The sequence below is a fragment of the Ochlerotatus camptorhynchus genome, unplaced genomic scaffold (assembly GCF_037179485.1).
Source record: "Ochlerotatus camptorhynchus isolate MF236.1 unplaced genomic scaffold, CSIRO-AGI_Acam_v1.1 ptg000371l, whole genome shotgun sequence".
Lineage (NCBI taxonomy): Eukaryota > Metazoa > Arthropoda > Insecta > Diptera > Culicidae > Ochlerotatus > Ochlerotatus camptorhynchus.
The window spans coordinates 2,572,377-2,589,702 of record NW_027040859.1 but is presented as its reverse complement, the minus strand read 5'-3'; the positions used below and the strand labels follow the sequence as shown (position 1 = coordinate 2,589,702).

The 17,326-nt window shown below is 45.6% G+C and overlaps 1 protein-coding gene across 1 annotated transcript; it reads right to left on the bottom strand.

The window, feature by feature from the left end:
- Nucleotides 1-11,139: 11,139 nt before the first annotated feature.
- On the bottom strand, nt 11,140-16,327 carry LOC135710192 (uncharacterized). The gene is made up of 3 exons (XM_065232704.1): nt 15,670-16,327; nt 11,225-15,354; nt 11,140-11,163 (listed from the first exon to the last, which is right to left on the bottom strand). The coding sequence occupies exons 1-2, from the start codon at nt 16,325-16,327 to the stop codon at nt 11,339-11,341; spliced, it is 4,674 nt and encodes a 1,557-aa protein (XP_065088776.1). The 3' UTR covers nt 11,140-11,163; nt 11,225-11,338.
- Between the last annotated feature and the right edge of the window lie 999 nt (nt 16,328-17,326).

Here is a 17,326-nt window from a genome sequence, read left to right as displayed (position 1 = left end):
CTCCTGTTCATTTTTAGGCTCCCGGAATGATAGCAAAGCTCGTATCTTCGAATCCGATGGCCTGATCCCTTTATCGCTGATTCTGTGTCCAAGATACTCTAACTCGGTGACTCTAAACTGACATTTTTCCCAATTGAGGGCGACATTGCGACTTTTGAAACGGGTCAACACCTGAAACAGTACATTTATCTAGCAAGGAATCATCACATACAAAATAAAATAACACAAATTCGATGTTATTTCATTCACTTTTATTATCAAAACAAAACTTGTTACATTACCTCATTTAGGCGAACATCATGTTCCTCCATATCTTTGCCTTCGATGATGACGTCGTCGAGGTACCAAGCTACTCCCTCGCATCCTGACAAAATCTCATCCATCGCTTTTTGGAAGAGCTCCGGAGCCGTCACCAACCCAAATGGCAACCGTTTGAACCGGAACAATCCTCGTCCTGTGATGAAGGTGGTAACATCTTTGGATTCATCATTGAGTTTGATTTGCAAGAAGGCCTCTTTGATGTCAAGCTTGCTCCAGACCGTACCTCTACCAAGTCGCGCAATGTGGTCATCCACCACCGGCATAGGATGATGCTCTCTTAAGACCGCTTCGTTTACACGACGAAGGTCAAGGCATAATCGTACTTCACCGTTTGTCTTCCCTACCACAACTAGCGGCGATACCCAGCTTGTCGGCCCTGTTTTCGGCTCAATAATGTCACGCTGAAGTAACTCGTCCAACTTTTTGTTGACAGCTGCTTCCAGAGGCAAAGGCAGTCGGCGCATGGGTTGAAAAACAGGTGCAAAGTTGGGGTCAACGTGAATGAATGCTTCTACGCCCTTGATCGTCGAAAACGGTGATGACAAATCGTTGACTTTGTTGATATTCAACCCAACTTTCAGAATGCCCAGTTGTTTGGCAGTAGTGTCGCCTAGCAGACAACGCTGGCCACCTTCGACCACCAAAAATTCCGCCTGAGTTCGGCTTTTTCCCACCTCTATGTCAGCAACAAAAGAACCCAAAATCTTCAACGGATCATTACTTCCATAAGCCTTTAGGATCCTGGTACTTCCTTTCGTGAATGACTGCAACAATACCCGTTTATCCTTCAGTTTGGACCAAGACGCTTTGCTGATAAGATTGGCGTCAGCACCGGAGTCTACCAGCATTTCCAATTCAACGCCACCGATGTCGCACGTCACAACGTTGCTTTCGTTGCCCGAGTAGAAAGCATAGTATACTTTGTCCTGTCCAATCTCCTCCTTGACATTACTACTGTCCTCACAAGTTGGTTGCTCATTCTGTACCGCTCGAATCTGCTTGCCACCTTGATCCGGAAGTGGTCGTTGCTTCTGTTTGCGGCACAGTCGTTCAAAGTGTCCATAAATCTGACAATTTCTACACTGTTTGCCCCGAGCTGGGCACGCTTGTGACGCGGCCACATGACCTACACGACCACAGTTGTAGCACGCATTATCCCGCATTGGCTTGAATTTCACCGACGAATCTTTAGACCTCGTAAATCGTTTTTGTTTTGTCTGACCCACTCGACAAATCTTCTGAGGGGGCTCGTTCGTATTCATTTCTTCGATTTGTTGATCCACGCCTTCCAACGAGATTCCGAGAGCTTCAATATCGGCGAAAAGTAGATCCTTAAGCAAAATTCTTCGTCTTACTTCGTTCGAACTGCATCCCTCCACCACAGCATCTGTTAAGTAGATCTCCGTCAAAATCGCTTCAATTTCCTTTCCATATCGTTCGAAACCGCATTCAGAAACTTGCTGCTTCAACCGAATGATGAAATCGGCAAATCTCTCACCGGATTTTTGTCTTAGCTGTCGTAGCTTGCGGCGCTCCGACGTCTTTTGGTGACGAGGCTCAAAAAACTCGTCGAGCTTTTCGACTGCTACATCGTACCATTTCGGAACGAGTGAGACTATCGGCATCTGGTCACGATCCTTCAAATTCTTGAAAACGGTTTGTAACGCTGGTCCGCCTAGATGCAGTAACTTAGCCCTCATCATTTGCTGGTCCGTAATACCATACGCTGCGAAATAGCATTCCAGCGATTCTTTCCAAGATCTCCATTCTTTTGCCAACTTTGCTTGTTTTAATCTGGTTGCACCTGAAAGGTGGTACCGGACGTGATTCTTCCATCTGAAATGGAAACAAACACAAAATTTCACTTAGCGTCTCTGCACAATGTCTACGCACCGATTTCTTCTTTTTTTTTAAAAAAAAAACACTGCTCCTCTCAACTCACTACTACCTCAAACTCTGTTTCCATTGAAAATCTCTCCCGATTTCATTATGCATGGAAAATTATAATAATTTTCGCATTCTGATCTCGCAAGGGAAAATCCTCTCGATTTTCGCCACTCCAAAGTTAACCTCTTCAGTTTTAACCTCCACGTGGAAAATCCCTCAGATTTTCGCCTATTTTCCAACAAACCCACATAAATTCTGTCGTTTCATGGAAAACCCTTACTGGTTTTCGCAAAATTTCAGGGAAATCCTACTGATTTCCGCTATCCTCCGATTCAATAACATTTTTTTTTTCTCTGACCATTTCTCAACCATGGTGCAGCGAGGCAAATTCTTGGAATTTGCTAAATCACGCCACTGCCGTAGCAACATTTTCCTTTGTCCGAAATTCCAGAATTGGACAATCGTCTCCGTGTTTTCTTTATTATTTAACATTCAGCACAAGTTTCACCGACAGTCAAATATTTCAGCATTGTATATTTTTCACAACTCAGCATTATGCTTACCATTTTCTTTGAAAATTAATCCCACCAAGTCGCCAGGTTGTAGTATCGCGGCCTCCTCGCTAGCTGGTCGTCACTTGAATCCCCCTTCTATCTCTCTCTCTGCCCGTTCTCGTCTATGCTTTCACTACATCTTTCACTACCACACCCTTATCAAGGCCAAGGTAGCTTAACCCAAAGGTAGTCCTATTTTCTTAGACACAAAGGTTTTTTTGGTAAAGGTATGACTAATATACTACACGGAGCATTACGATCATAAAGATTCAGTCTGTTTCTAGGGATGGTCACTCTACACACTTATTTTGCGCCAACATTTTTTTCAGTGTGCCGCAGTTGTGCCGGCAGTGCCAAGAAGTCATTGATCTGACTTTTGTTTGCTTGTGAATAATGCCTTTTTTAGTAACTCGGTATTTTAACAGCTCTTGTTTTTGTTTTGTTTTTCAATGCTTACAAAAACGACACGGACTCCAGTTGGGACTATAAATTGGATGCAGCCGTCTCCAAGGATACCTGCAACGGACGAGCTCCGTTGCTACACGATCCTTTCATCTTCGGTGGAAGGCCGACCCCGCACAACGAACGTCAATCTGTCCTTCTAGGAGCCGGCGGAGGAAACGGATTTGCACTGAATTTTTCACCGCCCGAGTATCATCCGTCGGAAAACTGGAAACCAACCCCGGCCGGAACACACGTCGGACCAATGAACGACGCACCACTGACCCAAAACGGACCAGCCAAATTCATTCAACCGGCACAGCAACAGGGCACAGTTATGATGGTCTACGGACTTCATAAACTATGGTCCATACAAATTTTAAAACATTTGTTTGTGCAATTGTCTGCGCAGGGGAGGGGGGTCAAGAACACCATAAAACTGTCTACGTAAATAGTTAATTAACAGCCTCTAAGCTGTCCAATCTGTTCTGCCTGTACGGAAATTGTAACGGGTCGGGTGTTTTGGAACTAGGAATGCTTACAATCTTCACTTAAGCGACAGGTAGATACTAAAATCTACCGTGAAGAAGCGAGGGACTCAAACATACACGTCTCGGCTCTGAGACCTCAGGGCGAGTTCAATCGTAACAACAAAAGGCAAGTAAAGCGGTTGCGAATTCTGAAAATCAAAACTTAACCAACAGGGAAAAGACTCATTCAAATCAGCTAAGTTCCTGAAGACCAAAGATGGTATCGCCATCGCAGTCGAACAAATCGAACGTAGCAAGGTTGAATTAATGGAAATGATGGTAGCAAAATTCAGATTGCATTTTCCAAGCAGAACTACTTTTTTTATACCTTTATTAAGGAGACTTTCAGCCCTGGGCCAGAACCAGGGCCCCAAAAAGTCACTTTCAATCGAAAATCGTCAAGCGATGATGAAGCTGTCAACCATCACTTTCAATTGAAAATCAATCAGTCTTCTCTTCGAGCAGATCCCCGTCAACATCAACAGAACCACTTTCGATCAGTTTTCATGCTGTTTGTTTTGGCGTGACTCGTATTCATTTCTTCTTTCATTGTCAAATGAACTTTCTTTTGCATTGAAGCGAAGCTGTTCGATCCAAATTCGTGCAGTTTTTATGACTTTTGTTGCTTGTTCACTCGGTTGATTAAAGCGTATGCGCATAGATCTGTGCACGTGGATGTCAAATTTAGCATTGTTGCTACGTTTACCCATCAATATGTGTATTTTTTTAATCCGGGTGACGTCTAGAGATAGAAAATTGATATGCGATGCCATTTTTAAATAAAACATGTCAGCTTCCAGTTTAAGAAAAAGTATTTTGGTATTTTGGGAATCGTGATGATGTCTAAACGGGGGCCTCCCTTAGCTCAGTCGGTAAAGGCGCAGCTACAAAGTAAGACCATGCTGGAGGTGGCTGGGTCCGGTCCGGTCTAGGAATTTTTCGGGTTGGAAAATTTCTCGACTTCCCTGGGCATAGAAGTATGATTGGACTTGCCACACAATTATATCAATGCAAAAATGGTACAGGCATCGAAAGCCCTCAATTAATTACTGTGGAAGTGCATCTAGAATACTAAGTTGAGAGCACGCAATAAGCTAAAATGCGATATGCAATAAGCTTAAAATGTGAAGAAGAAGAAGACGAAGAAGATGTCTAGACGCTGAAATTCGATATTCGACGCCATTTTGAAATCGGAGATGGTGGCTTCCGATTTACGAAAAAGTGGAAATACTGTCAAATACACATCAATATTAGTATTTTTGTAATCGGTATGAAGTCTACAGATCGAAAATTGATATGCGACGCTATTTCGAAATCTATGATGGCAGCTTCCGGTTTTAGATTAAGTGGGAAATACTGTCAAATACCCATCAATATAGGTATTTTTGTGAATCGATATCCGACGCCATTTTTAAATCCAATATGGCGGCTTCCTATTTCAGAAAAAATGGGAAATGCTTATGCCGTCCCATCAATATGGATATTTTTGGAATCGGGATGACTTCTGGAGATTGGAAATCAATAACCGACACCAATTTGGAAATCCATGATAGCGGCTTCCGGTTTGAGAAAAAGTTTTAAATTCTATCAAATACCCATACAACAGTTTTTTTTAGAATCAGGGTAACGTCTAGAAGCCGGAAATCGATATCCGACACCGTTTTGTAATCCAAGGCAGCGGCTTCCGATGTGCGGAAATGTGTCAAATATCCTAAAATATGGTTATTTTCAGAATGGGAATAAGACGTAGATGCCAAAAATTGATGTCACGCCGTCTTTAAATCCAAGATGGTGGCTTTGGTTCAGAAAAACTGTGAAATACTGTCAAATACAGATCAATGTGGGTTTTTTGGAATCGGGCTGACATCTAGAAGAAAGAAATCGATGTCCCACGCCATTTTGAAATTCCAGATGGTGGCTTCCGATTTCAGAAGAAGTGTCAAATAGCCTACGCGTCGTCCTCGTCCCGAAAATACCCAGATCTTAGGGTATTTGACACATTTTGTGAAACCCGATGGCCACCATATTGGATTCCAAAATGGCATCGGATATCGATTTTCGGCATTCACACGTTGTCCCCATTCCGAAAACACCCATATTGTAGGGTATTTGACACTTTCTGAACACTGATGGCCGCCATATTGGATTCCAAAGTGGTATCTGATATCGTTTTTTGGCATCTACGTGTTGTTCCTGTTCCGAACATAACCATATTGTAGGGTATTTGACCATATTTTCTGAAACCCTATGGCCGAGTCCAACATAATATCGGATATCGATTTTCGGCAGCCATGCGTTGTCTCCGTTCCGAAAATATTCATATCTTAGGGTATTTGACACGTTTTATGAAGCTTGATGGCCACCATATTGGATTCCAAAATGGCGTCATCCCCGTTCCGAAAATACCCACACTGTAGGATAGTTGATACTTTCTGAATCCTAATGGCCGCCATATTGGATTCCAAAATAACGTTGAATATCGATTTTTGGCACCTTCGCGTCGTCCCCGTTCCGAAAATACTCGTATTGTAGGGTATTTGAGACTTTCTATGACTCCGATGGCTGCCATCTTGGACTCCAGAATGGCCTCGTTAATTTAATTTTCGTTTAATATAAAATAATATATTATTATACTACACACAATCCGGATTATTGAGCCTGTACAAATAAATTAATATAAAAAAAACATAATCCGGATGCCATCCCTATCGGCAACCGATATTGTGTGGATACTATCCGGATACTATATTTTGATGCCAGCTTCGTCAGGTCATGACAAGTCGAATGAGCCCCGAATTGAAGTGAAAGTGAAAAAAAACGAAGGAAGCAGTTTTCGAGTCATTCATTGCGTCAATTGAAACAAGTCTTTGCTTCAAATGAAATGAACTGAAGCACTTGACGAACGAAACAAGTGATAAATAGTCCAGTCATGTTTGAAAAGAGGAATGTTCATCGTGACTCGATAACAAGAAACACGATGACTTCCACGAAAATGATATTGCTCGAAATGAAGCGATTCTGCGGAGTGTTCATTTTCTTTTCTTTGTTTCGAAAATGCAGAACCCTGGCCAGAATTACTTGTCAGAATCCACCAACCACTACACCCTGCCGGACAATTTTATCAGCTTCAAGGACTGCAGCTGCGGCTGCTTCCTATGCATTGGAAGTATTCGGCTTAGTATTCTTGAAAACGGTGCAGATATGTATCCAGCGTATGGCAAAATTCTCGAAGCAAAGGAAATGTATTATCCATCTGGTAAATTTTAAAACGCTCTATAGGACAACAAGATCAATGGTGCCCATATTAAGTATCTTTGACCACATTAGCCACTTTTGGGAATTTCCCGGATGCCCCCGGGGAAGTGACCAGAACCAAACTTGATACAAAACACACCATGTATAAAATTAAGTTCAGAAAAGAGCAAATTTTAAGTAAAATAGAGTTAAAAACCATGATTTTAAATTAGCTGTCCTGGAATGAAAAATAACTTCCACTTTAATATTTTTACATGAAAATTTTCATCAAAGCTCGTAAAATTTGATCACGTCATTAGTTTAAAAAACTGGTTGCCCCAATTTTCAAATTATCTACCAGAATATCGTATGTTTTGAACATTCTTAACATGTTACATTTGTGAGGTAGCGTGTTGAAGTATTCTAGAAAGTTGCTTGTTTTGGTAATTAAAAAAACTCTTTCAAACATAGTATGTCATGAAAAAATCAAATAAAAAAGGTATGGTTGAAAAAACGATTTGAGGGACCTTCTTTTAAAAATACTTCATATCTCAAGGAAAACGACGATTTAAACCATTGATGTGTTCAGTAAAGTAAGTTTGTGGAAATGATAAGATCTACAACTTTGTGGAACATTTTATTTTTCTGAACCGCATAGAAAAAAAGTTAGAAATTTTATTTTTTTTGTCCTAAGGAATTTGAATTATAGACGACCCCTTCATCAGATGCGCCTTTTTTCAAATATAAACTTGTCTGAAGACACCAACTTGATTAAACTGCATCTTTATGCACTTTTTTAGTTTTTACCTGAAAAACACCCTCCTGGATCACTGTGCAATGCTGCTACTGCTTTAGATGCTGCTGTTGCTGTTCCTTCTGCTGGTCCGTCTCCTCTAAAATTCACCAAAAAAAAAAGACGGACCAGCAGCAGCAGCAGCAGCAGCATTGGAAGCAGCCGCAGCCGTGAGAGCAGCATTGCTAGTTCATGTAGCCATGGCTGCAAACCTCGGTCAGGTCAAGTCATCTGTTCTTCGTCTGGGAGGAAATGTGGACGCGACTGCCATCACGGGTGTAACGATTTTGAGAATCCATGGCGAGGCTTGGTGGAGATTCACGGTTGTTTTTTGAAAATAATTTTATTATATTGTGGCAATATCAATAACAAATGTTGACACATGCACACTGCGCAGGCGCAGAAAAAGTTCAGTGTTGCCAGTAACTTTAAAGATCTGAAATATTGTAGCCATGGGTGCCAAACAGTGCCAATGACTGTGCCAAACAGTGCCAATGACTGTGCCCAGGTGTGTCCAAGCTTGTTTTTGGCACACTGTGCGGAGTGACCACCCCCTTGGTTTGTTTGCAGCAAGTTATGTTTTGTTTTATGAAGACCCTTACAGCAACACTATTTTAACCCTATCTGGAGGTGGCGTTAGTTTACATGGGCTACAAAGCTGCGAAAAATTGACGTTTGTCCCAACTAAAATGTTTCATGATGTAAACGCTTTGCTAATTTCGTTTATACAGCCTCAAGTTACATTACTGGCAACAATAAAGTATACAGTATGTTGGTACGGCCACAGTATACAGTATGTTGGTTCGCTTCAAACTACAAATTTAAAGTAGGATTAAATTGGCACTGTAGGTTTAGATTATAGGTTACCACTAACAAATCAGTGGCCCCTCCTTCTCAGGCCTTTTCTCTGGCTGTCCAACTTAGTTTTTGTCCTAGTGTTTAAATTCACACGGTGTATTTTAGGAATATTAACCGTTGCGTATTTACCGGTAGAACTAGATTAATAAACTAACTATTTTAAACACTAGATTTAGAAAAATACTTTTTCACCCGCGGGCCGCAATATTCTTCGTCTGCTTGATTCGAATGGATGGCGTTTTTTTCTGGTGACGTTTATGCTGTCATGCCGTGGCACGTAGACTGGTCGTCTACTTGACAGTTCATTGGATCGGTTGCCAATTCAGTGGGTGCAATACCGAGTGTCCCTGTGGCAACATCCTCCCTCGGATGCGGTCTACTGAACTCCATGACCGCACTGTTATTCCTAACGTCGAGAACCGCCAACTCTTGTCTGGTTTGCTGTTTACAATGCCCTCTGCCTCTACGATAACGGTCTGCAGCTCTTACCTCTCTCGATACCAGTCGACGCAGAACTCCTCTCGCTATCTTGACCATAGCTTGGTGATCGCGATGCCCTGCACCGAGCCGTTCCGTCTGCCTTTGTCTGAATGAGGTCACCAACATCGACGAATCACCAGCAGGTACTCTTTCAGCCAGCGTTGCCAGAACCGGTTGAGTTGCCGCTGGATGCGGTCTCATGAATTCCGAGAAGCCCACCGCTGAACTTCGATACCCACGCTTGCTTGCTTCACCTCATTTTAGCTCCCGAGTAGGAAGTGGTTCGGCGTAAGAGCGTCTGGTTCTGCGGAATCAAGTGGTATGTGCGTGAGTGGTCTAGTGTTTACAATGCCCTCTGCCTCTACGATAACGGTCTGCAGCCCTTCGTCGTTGATTTTCCCTTCCCGCCTTCACTAAACGAACGAATCGCTCCCACACTCCTCCCATGTGTGGAGCACTTCGTATTCACGATGGTGAACGTTGCTGTCACTCCTTCGTTAATCTGTTCACGAAGCAGTCGTTCGGCCCCGTGGTAGTTCGTAGCATTGTTGCTGTAGAATTGCACCGGCGATCCTCGGCGGCAGAAGAATCTCCAGGTACAAGAAATGCACAAAGCAGCTGAAAGATTGCATGCCACCTCGAGATGAATGGCATGCACCGACAAGCAAGTGAAAAGCGCAATCCACCTCTTGACATTCGCACGGCCCTGCTTCACCAGCAATGGGCCGAAATAGTCCATTCCGACATAGCTTAATGGACGGTTGAGTTCGGTCAACCGTGTTGGCGGTAGTGGTGCCATCGGAGGAACCGATGGGAGTGGCAGCTTCGCCCGATTCCCCTTACCAGTTTCGGTATGACGAACATCTGGCGTAGTTCATTCACTACCGTCTCGGAGTTTGCGTGTCGGTAAAGGCGATGATAGCGTGCGACTAGAAGTTCCGTGCACCGATGCTTCCTTGGCAGGATTACTGGAAACCGTACGTTATGATGGTGATTATGTTATGCCGCTGCAATTCGACTGTTCTGTCGCATCAACCCGTGCTAATCCATCGTCGGCATTAACTGATAAGCGGTGCTCGATCTTTCGACTGATTCCCGCGGCAGTGCTTGGTTATTCCTCAGTGTCGTCACCTTATCTGCAAAGGCTTCCGTTTGAACCTGCTTCAGTAGTTCGACTTCGGAAGCCTTCAACTCCTGTTTAGTTAATCCACCTCTGCGTCTTCCACTCCGCCTTCTGACGTTATAAATGAAGCGTAGCACGTAAGCCATACTACGCTGCAACCTCTTCCATCTAGAGAACCACTCGTTGGCGATCACAGTTTCCCAAGTGGCGTCGAACTTTTTCGGCCGTATCGACGACTGGTTCTGTAGAACTTAGCCATTCATGTTTCGGGAAGAGCAAGAACTTCGGTCCGTTGATCCACTTGCTGTCGTTACTGATGTATGGACCACATACCCACTTTGTTGCCTCATCTGCTGTGTTAGACTCCGACGGAACCCATATCCACTCGTCAACTGTTGTAGTTTCGAGAATTTCGCCGACCCGGTTGGCCACGACCGGTCGATAGTTCCTCGGATCTGCGTGGATCCATGAAAGCACGACGGAGCTGTTCATCCACAGACACAGGTCTTCTGATGGTAATGGATTGGTTGGTTTGCACCAGCTTCATCATACTAGTCCCTAGGAGACATCCTTGTAATTCTAGCTTCGGGATCGTTGTTCCCGTAAGTCGGAACAAACACCGTTCTTTTCAGTTGCTGACTTAGCAGCTTTAAAGCTGTAATTTATTAAATTATATAATTAGGATCAAATTCAAGGTAAGTAAATTAATCTAATCTCACATTTTCGGTATTATTCTTCCTTTTATCTCCTGATCTTCGGTTAACCTAGGAAGGACGAGTCCAAAATAATCTACAGGCAAGTACAAATCAATTAAGGTCCATTTTAGGTTAACAATTGAATGACAATAGGGTAAGTATTAATTTTCAGGTAACATACCTCGTAATCATTAATTTTCCACTCACTGCGTGGCACTATTATAGCGGACTTTTAATAATTAGCGATCTGTATAAAAAATCTATTAATAATCAATTAATTATACCTAATAAACTCACTTAAAACCTACGGATATTCAATTCACTTAACTAAATTTACAAAGAACTTATGCAGAAGTGCAAAACAATTCAAAGCTGCTCACTATTCGATGTCTATGTATTGTTTACTACCTCTGTCATTCCGTTCACTTTATCCGGCATTGGCGTTTCGCTCGCGAGGGTTCGGTCAGTTGGTTCACCAACAACTCGCCGCAACGAGGGGTATCGGCGACATTCCCCGACCCGTGAACCACTTCCGTATCCGCAGCGACTTTTTCTGTCCTCTTGTCGTTGCACTTAACGTCCAGAACTGCTAGCTTCACCGCAGGTCTAGCGAACACTCCCCTAGCTGTCTGCACCGTAGCACGCCTCACCTGCCCGGATTTGTCCGGAAAGGTCTCCAAAATACGTCCACGCTCCCATCGATTCCTCGAATGCTCGTCGACTATCACGACTAGATCACCAGGTTCCAGCGGCTTTACCGCCTCGAACCATTTCGTTCGCCTCGTTAGCATCGGGAGATATTCCCGCACCCATCTGCGCCAGAATTCATCCACGATGTGCTGCGCAAGCTTCCAGCTGTCTCGCAGGATGTTTCCGTTTACAGGATCGGTTGCTGGTTGCTTGATGCCGGTTGATCCGTACAGCAGAAAGTGGTTTGGCGTGAGTGCCTCTTCGTCTGGTGCTTCCAAGGGAACGTAGGTCAGTGGACGGGAGTTGACAATAGCTTCCGCATCCAACATAATCGTCTCCAACACCTCGTCGCTCGGATGTCGTGGACTATCCAGAATAGCCTTCATCGCCACCTTCACGGACTTGACCATACGCTCCCATGGTCCTCCCATGTGCGGAGCTGCCGGAACGTTGAAATGCCACTTGGTATTTGCATTGGTGAATGTGGCGGCGCAGTCCTCAATGATGTTCTGGATCCTCTGTTTCTCCTCTGATAACTGGCGATTGGCACCAACAAAGTTTGTGCCATTGTCCGAAAATACCTCCAACGGTGCTCCCCGTCTGGCTACAAATCTCCTGAACGCCATAACGCAGGCGATCGATAAAAGACTGTGGACCAGCTCTAGGTGGACAGCCCGTATAGTGAGACAGGTGAATAGACAGATCCACCTTTTCACCACGCTGCGACCCACTTTGACTTCGAAAGGCCCCATGTAATCCACGCCGACGTACGTGAACGGCCGAATAAATGGTGTTAGGCGTACCCTCGGCAGTGGCCCCATCAGTGGTGGCACAGGAACTGCTTTCTTGACCTTGCAGTGCTGACAACTTCGGCTAACTTTTCGTACCAGCACCCGAAGGTTGGGTATGTAGAACTCCTGCCGTAGTTCATTACAGACTGTTTCTCCGTTGGCGTGCAGGAACCGTTGGTGAAAGGAATCCACCAAAAGGAAAGTGATACGATGATCTCTTGGCAGCACAACGGGATGTTTCGCCGCGTATGGAATGTGCGGTGCGCATCCGATTCGACCTCCTACCCGAACGACCCCGTTTTCATCCAAAAATGGAACCAGCGAGTGCAGTGAACTTCGTTTTCCAACGCTGTGACCATTTGTTAGCTCGTGAACCTCCTCCGAATACGCCTGCGCTTGAGCCTGGCGCCAAAGTGTCTCCTTTGCTTTCACGAAATCATCTCGATCGAGGCCTTGCCGTCGACTTTCTCCGTACATAGTTTGCTTCCAGATCCTTACCGCACGGTGAACGTTGGCCATCGTTCGGACTAGACGACTCCATCTCGAAAAGCGTTCAACGACAACTACCTCGTCAGCCGTTTGATGTACGGCTACCATACGAAGTTCTTCACTTGCCGCATCCGTTTCGGCCACTAATACTGCTGATTCTCTTGGCCACTGCTCTTTTGTATCTCGTAGGAATGGTGGGCCTTGAAACCAACGGTTATCTGGATCGAACGATGGCCCCGAATTCCACTTGGTGGCATCGTCAGCCACGTTGAGCTTTGAGGGTACGTAATGCCATTCATCCACATTCGTGAGCGAAAGAATTTCACCAACCCGAAAAGATACGAACTGATGGTATCGGCGGCTGTCCGATCGAAGCCACGCCAGAACAGTAGCTGAGTCCGTCCATAGAAAACGCTTCCGAATGTTGAGAGTGAGCGCCGAACAAACGTTTTGCAGCAAACGTGATCCCATCATGGCAGCCTGAAGTTCCAGGCGAGGAATTGAGAGCGCTCGAAGTGGTGCGACTTTAGTCTTTGCTGCTACCAACGAACACCAGCTACCTCCGTTGACCGACAATCGCAAGAATACTACGCATGCACATGCTGTGACACTAGCATCCGTGAACACGTGGATTTCTATTTCGTCAACTTCCTTCGGCAGAAGATTCCCGAAAAAGCAACGAGGAACTTCCACTTCATTGATTGTCTCGTATAGTTCGATCCATCTATTCCATAGATCGTGTAGCTGCTCTTCTATGGGCTCGTCCCAGTTGGTACCCGTTCGCCAGATCTCTTGCATTAGGATTTTGCCTTGTACGACGAAGTGCGCAACGAATCCCAACGGATCGTACAGCTTCATCACGGTCTGTAGAACTTGCCTTTTCGTTGGAACCACCCCGTTGCTGCCCAAAACTTCCTTGAGCCCTGTCTGATCGAAGGTGAAATGATCCGCCGAAGGGACCCACACCACTCCTAAGACGCGTTCGTAGACTTCATCCTTATCTAGGTTCAGCGACTTGCAGGCTGACGATTCAGTCTCCCCTAGACGATCGAGCACATCCTGCGAGTTAGACAGGATTTTGCCGAATTCAAAGCCTGCTGCTGCGTGGATGAATTGCACTTGTTTGACAAGCTGTACTGCTTCCTCCACCGAGTTGACACTGTCGAGGAAGTCATCCACGTAGTGGTTCTTGATGATCGCGTCTACTGCTCTGGGATATAGTTCCGCGTAGTCGAGAGCGTTTTTGTTCTTAACGAACTGCGCCGTGCACGGAGAGCTGGTTGCCCCAAACATCGCTACATTGATTACGTAGACCTGCACTTCATCCTCTGGACTGCTACGCCATAAGAAGCACTGCGACCACTTGTCTGCCTCCCTAATCAGGATTCTCAGGAACATTTCGCGGATATCGGAGCACACCGCAATCTTGCCTTCCCTGAATCGTAGCAAAACTTCCACGAGTGATACGAGAAGATCCGGACCCTTTAGCAGCATGTCGTTGAATGAAACACCACTGACCTTTGCAGCAGCATCCCACACCATTCTGATTTTGTTCGGTTTCTTGGGGTTCGTTACCACCCCTAACGGAAGGAACCAGACTCGCTCAGGGTTCGTTTTCTCCAGCTCTTCCGACGACACCTTACAGACGTACTGCTTCTGTTCGTAGCTCTCGATTTGCTCGTTCACTCTTCTGCGCAGCTCTGGATCTTTTGCCAACCGTTTCTCCAAACCTCTCAACCTGCTTACCGCCATTTGAAAGCTATCCGGGAAGTTTACGTTGTTTTTACGCCAGAGCAAACCCGCCTCCATACGAGTTCCTCTCCGTACCGTTGTTGCTTCTAGGATGCTGCGTGCTCGTTTGTCCTCCTCGAATTCAAGCTGCTTCGTCACAACGGCGTCCTCAACGGCGAAGAACTTTCGCATTGAATCGTGTAGATTGCTGTTACTCATCTCCTCGCAGGCATGGACGTTCAGCTGTTCAATTGAACCTTCGCTTCCGTTGTTTCTCCCATACACGCACCATCCCAATCGTGTTTTGGTTGCTACTGGTTCGCTGCTATTGCCTTCACGATTCTTCAGACTAGTCAGCAACCGTACGTGCTCAAGACCGATGATCATGCCCGGTTTGGCGTTGACATAGCTGGCCACGGGAAGCCCCTGCAAATGCGGGAATGTATTTGACAGCTCTGTGTAGTGCAACGTTTGACTTGGAAGTCCTAGCTCGTGTACTGTTCGTACGTTGCTCAGTTGAAAAGTTTCCTTCTTCCCAGCACCGGATATCTTCACGCTCAACCTCTTCGATGTCTTTTCGTGTCTACTGATCTTTCCGGTCCAACTCAGCCACAGGTTGTCTGGTTCACCTTCGATACCTAACTGTGCTGCGATTCCTTCTTCTAGCAACGTCGATGACGATCCATCATCCAGGAACACGAAAGTTTCGACTTGCTTCCCATCCCCGTATAGCGTAACTGGCAGATAACGGAAAAGAGAGAACGATTTCGTGTGGTGATGATTATGGTGAACAGTCTCGCCTGACTTTGCGCCGTCGGCAGCATCGTTGCGACTACTGTGCAGCAGCATATGGTGTCGAAAACGGCATGCATCCACCCCACATTCCTTTTTTGAGCGACACGGCCACTTACGATGCGGTATCAAGCACAATCGGCACAAGTTCTTCTGCCGCATTGCCTTCCACCGGCCTCCGATGTCCAACGACTTGAAACTGAAACAGTTCAGGATTTGATGGCCGTCTTTCTCGCAGTATTAACACGCTTTTGACGTACGTTCTCCTTCTGGACTCTCCTTCTTGGTGAATACACTTGGCGGCTCATTCGCGTGGGTGAACAGCTTCTCCTTTTGCTTCGTCTTTTCCACCCTAGGCTGTTTTTGGTAGTTTTGGGCAGAGTCCACTCCAATGCTCAGTTCGGAAGCTAGATTCACCAGTCCCGACATGAAGTTGTTGAACGTCGCCAGGTTGACGTGAACGAACGCCTGCTTGAAGGATCCCCACTGCATCTTCAGCGAGGTGGGTAATTTATCGATCAACTCCTGTAGCAGCATCGGATTCGATAAATGCGCTTGCTGATCTGTCAGAATAATGTGATCGACGAGATTCTGAATAACAAAGCCGTAAGTGACAATGGTGCTCAGGTTATCCGACTTCGGTGGCGGAGCGTTCCTCACCTTCTTCAGAAGAGAACTTATCAGTATCTCAGGCCTTCCGTAGAGCTTATGCAACGTTTCCATCACGTACGGAACAGATGCGGGTAGGAGCAGACGACTTCTAACTGCCTCCAATGCTGAACTTCCCAAACTGCGCTGCAGTCTGGCTAGATTCTCGGCGTCCGTGTATCCGCAGACCTCCGTCGTGTTCTTGAACGAACTATAGAAGATAGGCCACTCCTCCGGATCCCCTCCGAACTTGGGTAGCTCTCGTGGCATTACCTGCCGAGCTGCCAATTGGGCACTAGTTGGTCCTGTCGAATTGACTGAATGATTGATCCTAGTCCCGTCGATTCCCAGCGATGTTGGTACTACTGACGGTGTTACTTCCGACCTCGTTACTGGAAATGCAATACTTGTTGCTGGATACGGAAACGATACTGAATTCCCGGGGAAAACACCAGGATTGCTTGGAATTCCCGGAAACAAACTAGCAGTAGTTGAAGTAGGAAGCAACGGTGGATATCCGGGTGAAAACTGGAACAAACCAGCCGTGGAGGGAACTGGTGGATTCCCAGGAACGGCTGGTACAGGATTAGAAGAAATCGAAATTGGGAAATATGGCAAAGAGCTAGTAGTTGTTTGAGCCAAATGCTGTTGTGGATTTCCATAGAAGCCATTCACACCATACGGAATTGACGGAATCAACCCTGCAGCACTCGAGAACATTGAATTTATTCCAGGATACGAGTAGACCGGTGTAGTACCAAGACTGCTAGGAGGATTTTGGATTCCCGTCAAAGGCACTCTAGTAATCGTTGGTAAAGTTGAAATTAGCGACGAAGTAACCGTCGGTGCTGTTACTATAGTCGTGACAAAGCTTCCACTAGCTGTTGCTACTACTGTCACTGGAATCGTTGAAAACATGGGTAGAGAGGATGAAGTGCTTCCTGGTATCGTTGATAATTCCAATTCGTAGGACTTCGCCAGAGCTGTGACGTTGCCACCGGGAACTGGAATCGTCGGATCCGGGTACAGCATACCCTGATTCAAAGGAACCAGATTGGTAGAGGTTTCCACCATCGAAGAATCTGTTGTTGTTGGTAGCACAAGGACCCTTGAATTCGTCTGGCTAACAGCTGGGACTGGCAGGGTAGCTTTCTGTCCGGACGTTGATGGTTTCGACTGTCCAACTCCGTCCACTTGGGCTCCCTTATTAAGCCATTTCTCCATCCGTTCACGCCTACTCTTCACGCTGACTCCGCTTTTCCTACTCGA